Source organism: Lepisma saccharinum, chromosome 24, assembly GCF_977018435.1.
Source record: "Lepisma saccharinum chromosome 24, izLepSacc3.1, whole genome shotgun sequence".
In the NCBI taxonomy this organism is placed as follows: domain Eukaryota; kingdom Metazoa; phylum Arthropoda; class Insecta; order Zygentoma; family Lepismatidae; genus Lepisma; species Lepisma saccharinum.
The window spans coordinates 36,703,704-36,716,060 of NC_139252.1; the positions used below are offsets into that span (position 1 = coordinate 36,703,704).

General features: G+C 37.9%; 1 protein-coding gene across 2 annotated transcripts in view; it reads left to right on the forward strand.

The window, feature by feature from the left end:
• The window catches only part of LOC145978038 (chorion peroxidase-like), a 78,407-nt gene that overhangs the window by 48,674 nt on the left and 17,376 nt on the right, over nt 1-12,357 (forward strand). For both annotated transcript variants that reach the window (XM_083110435.1, XM_083110434.1), the window contains exons 4-5: nt 814-1,025; nt 4,974-5,147. In XM_083110435.1, the coding sequence (XP_082966561.1) occupies nt 814-1,025; nt 4,974-5,147 (386 nt within the window). The remainder of the gene's footprint in view (nt 1-813; nt 1,026-4,973; nt 5,148-12,357) is intronic.

Below are 12,357 nucleotides of genomic sequence, written 5' to 3' on the forward strand. Positions count from 1 at the left end.
AATTGGTCAACCGGGAGGAAAGGCCTCTCTTGTCCACCCTCTCTGGCTAAATCATTCAAGCTGGCAGTATAAGGGTTGTCACTTGTAGCACACTTCAAAATCACCTTGGTAAAGCTCCCTCAGACTTGTGACGTCACAAAAAATGCAGGGTTTATGCTAAGAGCCCTAAACCTAACAAGGAAAGAATTTAGCGTGACGTCAGATGATGAGGGCGGGGCTGGACTGAAACAAAAAATAATTGAATTGAGAAGCATGCAGTTAATTATACCCGGTACTTTAATGCCACAACTTTACTGAATACACTCGTCCCCTTTTGGAACTAAACACAAGTAAATTTGCATAGGGGTGGTATATTCGGTAGGGCGTCTGACTTCCACGCGGGAGACCTGGGTTCGATTCCCGGGATGCGTGATCTAAGGTATACATTCCTCGCATAAAGAGGCTCTAGGGCTCACCCAGCCTCAAATCAATGTGTATCTCGGGGCAACCGGGGGGGGGGGAAGGCGGCCGGAGCGTGGTGCTGATCACATCACCTCCAAAATGGCTGACATCGAGAATGTGTGGGGCCCTACCCTCACATCTCCTAAATATGCCTTCATGGCACGGTGCTATACGAACGGGAAACTTGACCTTAGTCCTAACTTGGATTTGTAGATGGTATACATTACAGAAATCTAATATTTCGGCATTAAACATCTAACTTAAAAAAAAACAACTAATTTTCTTTAACCTCAATGTCGTAAAAGTGTAATCTACATACTCGAAGCAACATTGAATTTTAGTATGTTGAAATAAATCTAAACTTTCTTTCAGGCAAGGGTTAAGCATTGAAGATCTCGAATTTGGTTTGGAGGGCTACGGATTGAAGTCAACGCCGATGGCAGAGACCTGCCCCGCTGACCCACAATGCAACATGGGTCACCTTTACAGATCAATCGATGGTTCTTGCAACAATCTCAAATTTCCCAAATGGGGCATGGCCAGGGCACCCTTGGAGAGAATTCTACCACCTGCTTACAGTGATGGTGAGTATGCTATAGAAACAGCACTCCGAATTTCATGTAAACCAACCTGAGTTTTTGTACTGGGTAACGCACCACTAGTTGTCCTTAAACTGAGAATGTACGCACCACGATAATTACGATATTTAGTTTTATAATTTCTACACTGTCTACTCGAAAAAGTTTGAAATTTTTGGTTCAACTCTCGGAAACAATGCCCAATTTAATATTTGTGATAATCATGCAGAACACTGGTCGACATTAGTTTGTCAGAATTTCGGCATTCCAATTCCAAAAATGAAATCTATTTTAATCATGTTTTTTTTTCTTACAGCAATATATTAACTGCCTTAATTTCGCAAAATGTGCAGTGCCATTATTTTCACAGCAGATGGCTCTGATTAGATGGTTCTAAAATAATGATTTTCTGCAATACAAATCCTCCAATTTTGAACCTAAATTAAATACAGTAGAAATGTAAATATCTAATCCACCTTCCACGTGACTCGCTAGCATAAAAATTGTAGAGATTTTGGTTACGTAAGTTTTATTTACGAAATACCTCATAAAAAATCAATGTCCAAAAGTCAATGTTTTGTTTAGATGTCACGATATTTAGTTACTTGTATACGTATTCTCCACTGCCTGCTAGAAAATGTTTGAAATTTTTGGTTCAATTCTTTGAAACATTACCCAACTTAGGATATGGTGATTTGATTCGCCTTGGTAAGGCGAAATCCAGGTTTCCATGAGCAGCAAATAATTCTAGTTACAGATTGGTTGGAAACAGATTTTTTAATTCAAAATGTCTACCAGTGTAATTAACAATTTTAGTGTAATATTTCCAATCTTGCATCCTGGTAAAGAATTTCTGCCATTCAGTTTCGAATATTTGCGACAAATCCTATAGGTCTAACGCAATGATGGAAGTTCAGGTATAAGAATCCATACTTTTAATTTCAACAAAGGATTCCTCTCTTCGTAGGACTGTACGCTAAACACTTTAGTCTGCCAGACTCCCATTCGTGTAATTTAGCACGACACTATCCTCTAGAATACAACAAAATATGGCGGGCCGGCTAGTTAAAAATATTAACTGCCAAGCAGAAATATCGACGCCCTACAATCGATTAATATACTAGACGCTATAGTTCTTTGAAACTTTGAAACATAATTTCAAATGTTATGAACATTATTCCCATTCCAATCTAGTGATGCTATATTAGAAATTCAGTCAAAATTGAAGTCACTGAATTAAATTTGTTCTAAGGGTTCGTATTCCAAAATCATTCGGTGAGTGGACACAAAATTTGTAGTGTTGAAGTCTCTGAATCAGTGTGCAGTTAATTCCAACAGTACTTCAACCAACATCAGTGCCAGATCTAAAAGCTTTAAAACCCATAAGTGCGGTGGGGCCCGGAGACAAGTAAACTTTTAGGGGGGCAGCCATTGACATAGTCGTGTGTGCGTATGTAAAAAGTAAACGTAGTTAATTAGGGGTACAGAATCTAATACAATACACAGGTAAATGTAAAGTTAGTTCAGTGTGCATACAGCCATGAAAGCACATTTAGAGTATATGGGGGTAGGGGTCCACATATTTTCGATGCGGGACCAAAGCCTGAAAAATTCAGACCTTAGATTACCCAGCCAGAGTCCCCCCATTGGCAGTCAACTAGAATCAAATCAGGCTACACTTTCATGAGAAATGCAGTAGTGGTGAAGGTCTCTTCAACCTATCTTTAATCAGGAAAAAGTTATGCCTGCATGATTGTAACAAAGTATATATTGAATTGAATTCAATATGGCGGACGTCTGCTTGGAACACACCAATGTTGTTCTCCCTAAGCCTAACCTGTTTCTATCACCAATTGTACCCAGCCTAATTCCTTTACTTTTTATAGTGAATGTTAAGGGACTTTTGAATCACCCTGTAGGTCCTTGTATGCGATTTCAACAACATGACAGCAAGAAATACACAATGCATTCAACCATCAACGTCACGACAATGTTCCTTCTTATTTGAGTATTGCTAAGTGGGATAAACAACTAAGAGAAACTTGGAAGTGTTGCCGGTGCGCGGGAAGTAGCCGAAGCTGAAGGTATCAGAGGAAAACATTGAAGCGATTCGCACTGCATTCACAAGAAGTCAAAGAAAATCAATAAGTCGTGCAAGTTTAGAGCTGAATATTCCTCGGTTTACTATCCATGACGTTGTGCACAAAAGGTTAAGTCGACCGGCGTACATGTTTCATTTACATGAACGAATTTATCCTGATGATAAACCTAAAGACACAAGTTTTCGGGCAAAATGTTAACCGAAATTGACAACAATGCTTTTCTGGACAAGGTGTTTTTCTGATGAAGCTGCATTCCACACGTGTGGCAAAGTTAACAAGCACAATTTGGAGAAGTGACAATCCTAAAGAGTTTCGTGAAATTGAGACTATAAAAGTTAATGTGTGGTGTGGGTTAATGAGAGAAGATAATAGGCCCATTCTTCTTGGCTGAAGAAACCGTGAGGAACGAATTCTTTACATACTTCAGCATTACGCTGAGCCTCAAATGCCTCCAGAAACCATTTTCCAACAAGACACAGCCCCGAAACATTTTGCTATCATTGTATGAGAATTTCTCGATGAGCATTTTCCTAGAAGATGGATAACAAGAGGATCTAAACCACTTGCTTGGCCTCCGCGCTCGCCGGATCTTTCCCCCCTAGACTTTTTCTTTTGGGAGTTCATAAAGGACTGTCTGCAGTATGCCCGTCGAGAACTTGGAAGATCTGCGTAACAGAATTCGTCAGGCGATTAACAATCTGACCCCCTTAAACGATAGTGAACACCTGGACGGAATTGGAATATCGGTTGGACATCTGTCGTGCAACAGGGTGTTCATATCGAGGTTGTGTGAAGTGTTGGTGCTGGGACAAAAAAAATGAATGATTGGTAATAAAATTGGATTTCTCTGCAAAATTATGCTCTTTCGTAATGTTAAAGGTCTAAGCCGGACACCTCTGTGTATATATAGAGGTGTGAAGGAAGGTAGGTAGAGGGGGGGCCTTTGGTAATACTTTGCGGGGGAGCAAGATTTGTAGATCCGGCACTGACCAACATACTCTCAAATCAAACATGTCTTACTTGGGCATCATCGGTCAGTTTTTAATTAGAATTCTGAACTGATTAGTGAAAATCGGAATTTGACTGTACAGTAGTCTGCAATAAAAATTGGGACAAATTTATCCTCAAACTCCCTTCTCTGTAGGTTATGCATATCCTAACTCTACGGCTGGGGTTGAATATGCTATTAAAAGTTAGCTATTGGAAGTTCGCATATCGCCGTAATGTTGGGCAACATACACAATTCCATAAAGAGTATTTCTGGATCGGCCCTACTTTTATAGCGGTTGACTGTACCTTAATGGAATGTTTTTTTTATAATATTTGAAGCATTTACGTAAAGAAGGTCTGTAATAAATTTACTTTTCATAACTTGCCTCAGAAATGAATCAAAACTAGACAAAATCAACCTTCAAAGACAATGTTGACTTCATAGTGAACAAGAAAAATCAGTGGCGTGCCCAATGGGCATGGTGGGTATCATAAACCCCTTTTTGGTCCATCATTCTTAAAAAAATGGCCAACTTAGGAAATTATGGCAAAATAACTGGCTACTAAAAAAAGTATACCTAACCCCACTTTCAAAAATCCTGGCCAAGACACTGAAAAAGTATTGCAAGAATAGTCACTTTGTATAGTACGTATTTTCTCTAGCTGTATGTATTCAAATTTAACACTCTTCTAGAAAGGGGTGTGCTGGTGTTTCCAGAGGTTACAATTGTGCCCTTCTACAATTTTTAAACTTTTGATTGTTCAGCAGTGGTCAAAAGTAAATTTATGCAAGTTTCAACCATTATGCAAGTTTCAAACAGCGCCTACTATCCTTTTTTACATGAACTTTTCTCTTCTGTAGGTGTTTGGGGTCCCAGAGTATCCATAACTGGACATGAACTCCCTAGTCCGAGATTGATCAGTACAACAATGTTCCCGGACAAGAATAGAACCCACAACCATCTGACGTTGATGGTGATGCAGTTTGGACAGTTCACAACCCACGATATATCTCAGGCACCTTCAATCACTTTTGGTAAGTGTTAATTTCGAATGTACTTAGCTGTCAACTTCTTGGTCATAGCAGTCCTCTCTTACTTGCATGCAAAAAGCTTGATTTCTTATCTTGTACTTGGATATTTATTCTAACATGTAAGTTTAAAGTCCAGGAGAATTTGATTTATTTAACTGCTGCACCAGTACAGACTTAAAGCCAGGTGGAGTGAGGCGCGAATATTTTCTGGAAACAATTTATTATACCTAGAAACACCATACGAAATTGCGAATTTGGAAGAAAATTCTATAGTTTCACTGATTTTTGGGGGTAGACTCAACGTGTGACACCTAGGGTTTGATAAAGGTTCTTTCAACCTCACAGGGGCGGCGCCAAACAAATTTGACCGGGTAAATTACGGTGGGCATACATGGAGTATAGGAGTATACAAACCTGTATTCTCTCTACCTCTCCCCCTCCTGTTTTTGTTTGTATTTCTTTCCCCATTTCTATATGCTGGTGTAAATTTCCTTATTTGTCCTTTCCATACATTTTCCGGTTTTGTGTTCCCCCTTACTGTCTTGTCTGTCTACAGGGTGATTCAGAATTTATTACACTTCTAGAGGTTGTAGAGGGGACTTCTGAATCACCCTATATATTATCTATCTATATCTCGCACACACACATGAGTGCGCGTAATCCCTTCATAAATTGTAATCAGATTTCTTATCTGAATTCTCTTCACTTCATTCTAGAAAAAGGTGGCAAAGGGACTCGATGCCGTCACCTATTGAAAAAACACTTGGCAGGTCTTGGTCCAGGTTCGTAACCAGCATTTTATTTCGGGGGAAGGGGGCTCATCCTGTATCAGCAGCCGCTATCTAAAGTAGAAAAAGTTGGGAGGGTAGAAGCCCTGAAGATGGATTTTTCACTACATTATTATTGTACACTTCGCAACATATTATTTGACCGCCCCGAAAGAATTCTAAGTCCCGAAATCGTAAACTTAACAACATTGCACTTCGGCTCCAGGTGGGAGTAGCCAACTTTGAGTAAGTCCTTCCACTAGACGAAAAACGCTGCTGTGATAGGTTTTAAATTTAACACTTTCCATGAACTTAGGAACTATAAACCGCTATTATAATACACAATCAAACAGAAATAATAAATTGGAAAAAGAACCTTGAAGGATATTTAAGATTCTGCTTGCTAGACTTGAAATTTGGGGGGGTTTGAAACACTGAATAGAGGTTTTCTCCACCTGGAGGAAATTGCGATCAAGTTTGTGCAGAAGGAAGCAAATTTGTGAGGAGTTATGCGACATTTTATTTACAATACCTTGCATAATATCGAACAGTTCTCAAAAACATATATTTTACACGACTTGTCGAGAAAATGTGCTTGAAACACAGGAAGGTAGGAGTCTTCATAAACGTCAACATGTTTTTAAGGGTGTAACGTCATTAAGTTAACGTAGAGCAGTTGGTTAGGCCCTGCTATCCTTACTTTTCATAAAGCGTGAAAGGTCGCGGGTTCAAATCCCAACTTCTCTTTTTTTTGTTTGCTGAACAGATACCGTTGATATTAGAATATTTAAAAAATGAATCCGATGCACACTTGAGGGACGTCCCTTCTGCGCATATTTCCCCTTAGAAGTTGGAGATTTCCAGGATTTAAAGTTAAAACTTTTCTTTTTAGTTATTGTTCATATGTTGGGTTAACACACACATCATGATTAATTCACAAATCTCACATAGCCTATGTATTCAGGATGCAAAATGTAATGTTATTTAAGTTATGTATTACTTGTTCTTCACTGACACCTAAAATATTTATTATTTGATTTCGATATACTAAAAAACATAGTTAAGTAGTGATGTAGTGCAGTACTGTAACGAAGGAGAGCGTTTAATGAGTTCAAATTGCTAAGATTAGTAATTTTATGTCCGTTCCTTCGTAATGACTGTTGTCAATCCCCTCACCACCATCTTACCATGCGTCTAAAGCTAATAGTAAATCGCTAATTAACATAAATTGTTATTGCGACGAAGGCCGATTCGATAAGAAACTACTAATAAGTATTTATATAGTGAGTGACAAACAAAAAATTCAAAACCTCATGATCGTTAATTCCTCACTGCTTTGTATCTAAAATGTTTGTCTTCTTTGAACAGAAAGTACGAGTATCAGATATAACAAACTTTCCGCACTAACTTTGCAATATTCGAAACCACCATTAGAGACTTAACTCTATGTAACTTGATTCTGCGCATTCCACGTGACATGTGACTTCCTCCCCATCGAAATAACTTTCTCTTACTATTTCCTTTCACCTCGTGAAATACAGACCAATGTTAACTTCTCAGCACGGTGGATAAACTTTACACCCAAAGATATACTCCTGAAAAAAATCCTGCCTAGGTGCAGAATCGAACCTACGACCTCCCTCGTAAGAATCAAGCACGCTACCTCTTCTCCAGGTAGCTCATATTAAAATTTGCTACCAGTTTGAAGAAACCAATTCACACATAATGTCATATCTATAATTTCCTCATAGCAATTTTCATGAGGAAACGAATTCAGATAAAATCGAGAAACGCTGAAAGGGAAAAATGATGAACATATCTATTGGCGTTTTGTCATATTTTGTAAATTTTGTAAAAATTCCGTGTTTTGAATAAGCAATCGTTTAGTTACGAAGTATTTTGTTGTTTGTTTAAAGTAGGAACAGGAGAGCGAAAAGGAGTCATTTGAATCAGACCCCGTTTGACAAGAAACTTCAGCTTTCTTCCAAAGACTGTATGAAAAGAGGAACGTATGAAATATAAATATGTGAAATTAAAACAATGGAAACCTTGAAAGGTAATACTAACTTCAAACTATGAAAAACATATTTTCGTGGTGGAAAACTCAGTCATATTCGAAATATGAACTTCATTTTTTCCTTTATTATGAAGTGGAGATATGGGACGATACGATCCCTCAGTAAGAAAATTTTAAGCTACCTCCAACTTTTTCAATGGTCATAATTATTAATTAGGGTCCGGAAGTTGATGAAAAATCAACTTTTTTCTGACCCTTAAAAACAATGCTAAACCTGATATCATGTCAGTTTCCTTCAGTTAGAGCCGGAAAACACTTTCTACTTTACATTTTTTTTTTTTTGCATTTTTCGGCCTTTTTTGGCTTTTAGTTTGTCAGTATTTTTAACAGTTTTTGTTACATTTTTACTTATTTTTGAGGTTTATTTTTCTCCTCCCCTGTTTCGTGTATTTTAAATTAATTTACTAGTAAAACTTACATATTTAGATCTTGACATGGTCCTTTTAGCAAATTCACCATGAATCGAAAATACGGTCAATAGAAAAGCATAATATTATTCGTAACTGAAATGTTGGGTACTGGATTAAAATACTTTGTGTGAAGATCTACTTTGAGGTTCTTTTCTGGACACTATTATCGCTTTAATCTGTAGTTTTAAAGTAAAATTAGTCACAATATTAAATGCAATTACACTCTGGTATACGCGAAGCAGAACTGTATTTTCGGATGCTGGCAGACGACAGCACCATAGAAGGCCCACTCTGAAAGGAGATGAATTGGTTGATTTGATGTTTTAAGTCAACTTTATGCATAGTAAGGCTAATCGGGACTGGACCTACAGTTTAAAGTGGAATCCGAACAGAGTGCATAAAATAACGTGAACCGTGTGGTGTAGGGGGATCCTTTGCTTATGGAATGGAAGGTCATGGGTTCAAAACTACTTCTTTGCAAAATCTCTTTCGGGAATTAAACGGCTTTGGACAAGAATGCTTATCTACGTTTCTTGGATATTTCCGTTGATATTTATGCGATTTATGTCCAGCATTTCCGGATGCAGAAAGTTGACATGGTAGTTCTTAATATGTATGAACTTATAACAGCTGAATGAAAGGAAAAGTATTTCCTAAAATCCTGCCAATCACTGAAAGATAAAAACATTAGTAGAAGCATTACTTGAGGCATGCACAGTGGCGACGATTATGTAGTGTGAAGGAGCAGATGACCCAGCACTATGCTAAACATTATCTACCAAGGGAAAGAAACTGTCCTTGCCCTCCCCCCACCTTGCACCATCAGTTTTGAAACCCAATCGCCGCCACTGAGCATGCATCGCATAAATATTTACAGTAATATCATATATTATATTACGTTATTAGAACACTTCGTACTCGGTAAATAAAAAGGAAAAAATAATAAGGAAAAGGTGGGATTTGAACCTACGATGTTTTGATCTTGACAAACAGTAAAAAAAACAAAAGTGTTGTCATCTAACCAACTACTCCAGGAGATTTCTAACAGAAAGCTCAGTAAAACACGTTAATCTCAGTTGAAGCAACATTGTGCCAGAGTTTCGAACCATTTTTCGCCAAGAACCAAGGAAAAGACACTTTGCAGAATCGTTTGGTGTTGTGCAAGGTATCTTTACTAAACATTTCGCATAAAATAATCATAAATTTGCCTTCTTGCATTCAAATGTGACAGCAATTCTTTCCAGGTGGAGGAGAACCTGTTCAATGTTTCAGAATGCACATACATTTTCCTATTTTCAAATTCAGAACTAAGAATCTTGAAATATTTTCAAGATTCGTATTTCTACTTAACATTTTTTTGTCTACTCATATATTTTATTACTGCTTTAGGGTATCTTTACTTTATGAAATGTGAAAGAATGAAAAAAATCACGAGCGTTTTCATTTAGGAAGAAGAAATGTTGCAAAGTTGTCTACTCTTAGTTGGCTCTGAAGCGCTATGCTGCCAAATTTACGAATCCCGGACTTTTTTTCAGGGCGGTCAAATAAGATGTTGGGAAGTGTACAAGCTGTTTAATCCTGTTAAGGAAGTAAAATTAAAATACCACTAGACACAATGTGTAGGATTTCTGGGGGGCCTCAGCCCTCCCCCCTGGATGTGTGCCTGCCTTGACCCCTCAGATCTGCTGCTGCTTACGGTTTTCGCCTCTCGCATAATTTCTTGTCTGTCTTGACATAAACTCCCAAATTCTGTCATTTGACCCCACTCCATTCATTGTATCAGCCTGTCCATGCTTTCAACTGCTCAGTTGATACAGTTGTACAGTGGATATATTGTCTTGTCCCTTTAGGTTAAGAAGGAATTTTAATTTTTGGTGAACATGGAAATAGTGGGGATATACTGTTTAATTCATGCGAAAATATGAAACTTACGGAAGAAATTAAAGGCAACGAAAGTTGTGAGGTTACATTAGAAGTAGTGAAATCAGCGCCACCCCTAGGAGAGGGCCAAGGTTTCATCTACCTCGAGGGATGCCGCCTAGCAGAAAGAAATTAAATGTAATTTTAGTATACCCAGTGGAGGCACATAGTGGTACGGATTCCACTCTAAACTGTAGGTCCAGTCCCCATTACTTAAAATAAAAATAAACAAAACTCAAAATGTAGTTTGAGTTTTAGATTCAGAAAGAAAGTTATGCCAAAATTCAACATTTACAGTTGTGAAAGTTTCAACTGCCCTCCTTTATTGGCCACCATTAACGTCCTTGACAAAACAAAATATTTTGTTTTGTCTTTGGATACAAGACACATGCTGTGTGTGCATTATATATTCAAAGTTGGCGACAAAGTATGTAAGCAGCGACAACAGTGAAGATTTGTTTTCTCCATAATTCCAATGAATGATGTTGAATATAAAGTTATAATATTCTGTGTTTTAACTAGAAAGTGTTCTGCTTACTGAATGAGGGTTAATGAATGATCCTTTATTTTTTCACGGGAGCTTTAAAAATTGATAAGTGGATATGCATCTTTTCATTTAATGTCCTGATGTGAAAGTTTTAACTCACAAGGAACTGGCAATTTTTGATCATTCTGCATTAAACTTTCTCAGCATTAAAAACTATAATTTTCACACAAGATATCACTTAAAAATAGTAAACATATAAGAATTTGCGCAAAATAAATATCGAAAAATTGATGCAATTACGGAAGCGATCACTTACTGACGTAGTAAATCTTCATCTGGCCAATGTAGGAAAAGAGATGTTCGATAGGGTTCAATAGAAATATGCATAGTCGCTTGGGAAAACAAATACTTTTACATGCTATATTGTGCAGAGTAATTTAGACAAAAAAATTCGTCAAATTTCATCATAGTAACTACATAACAATTCTTCTCTTGTTCATTGCGCTTAAAAACTTAGAAAAGTTTCATTCATTTATTTACACCTTATTGCCATAGGCGGCAATTTTAGGGGCACTTTCTGTCCTGAGGCCTATGTAAATTATAAAAAATATTGTTAATCTCCTTCCCAAATGTTTGTGTAGTAGGCACAATTATTATGCTATCAAAATAAAAAAAAAACTATTACCCAAAACTCTAGGATAAGAAAGCCTCGTCATTGATCGGTTTCATATCATATATGGAAGTAACGTGTTTTAATTTACGAGGGATGATCGGAAAAAAGGTTACAAAGCATATAACTTTTGTTTTATTCACTGTAACGTAACGAAAATTTGTATAAATTAATAACATGTTTGTCTTGTTGCGAGTTTGAGGACTTCGGATTCTGACCATGCGTACCCGAGAAGCGGACATTTAAAATTGTGACTCGTCTAGAAAATTGGTCAAGAGTAGAAGTGAGGGCAGTGGTGCGGTTCCTGTGGGCCAAAAACACCACCTGCTGACATTCATAGGCAGATTGTGGAGGTGTATGGGGAGGGGACAATTTCAAGGCAACATGTAGCGAAGTGGTGTCGTGCCTTCAAAGAAGGACGGACCAGTATTGTTAATGACAACCCTGGACACGGCGGTAGGCCCAGTACCTCACCCACTGACGTGAACTGTGCTCTTGTGGATGAGTTTATTCGTGAGCACAGACTAAAAACATTACGCTCAATATCAGCTGAGCTTTGACTACCATTTGGTTGGCTGGCCACCATTATCTGACATGTGATGATGTCAAAAGAGCTGCCTCACGGTGGCTACGAGAACTTGACGCGGATTTCTGTGCAACCGGTATGGAAAACCTCATCTACTGTTGTGACAAGTGATTGAACAAAAAAGAGGATTTCATCGAGGACTAGTGTTGAGTGTCCTCCATCATCAGGTGTTGATCTCCCAGCTGTCTAACACATACGCCATAATAGGCTTTGTAACCTTTTTTTTCGATCATCCCTCGTACTTGTTTGGTGAAGAATTTGTTTCATTCTGAATGATTTTGTAATCGCCACCTCGG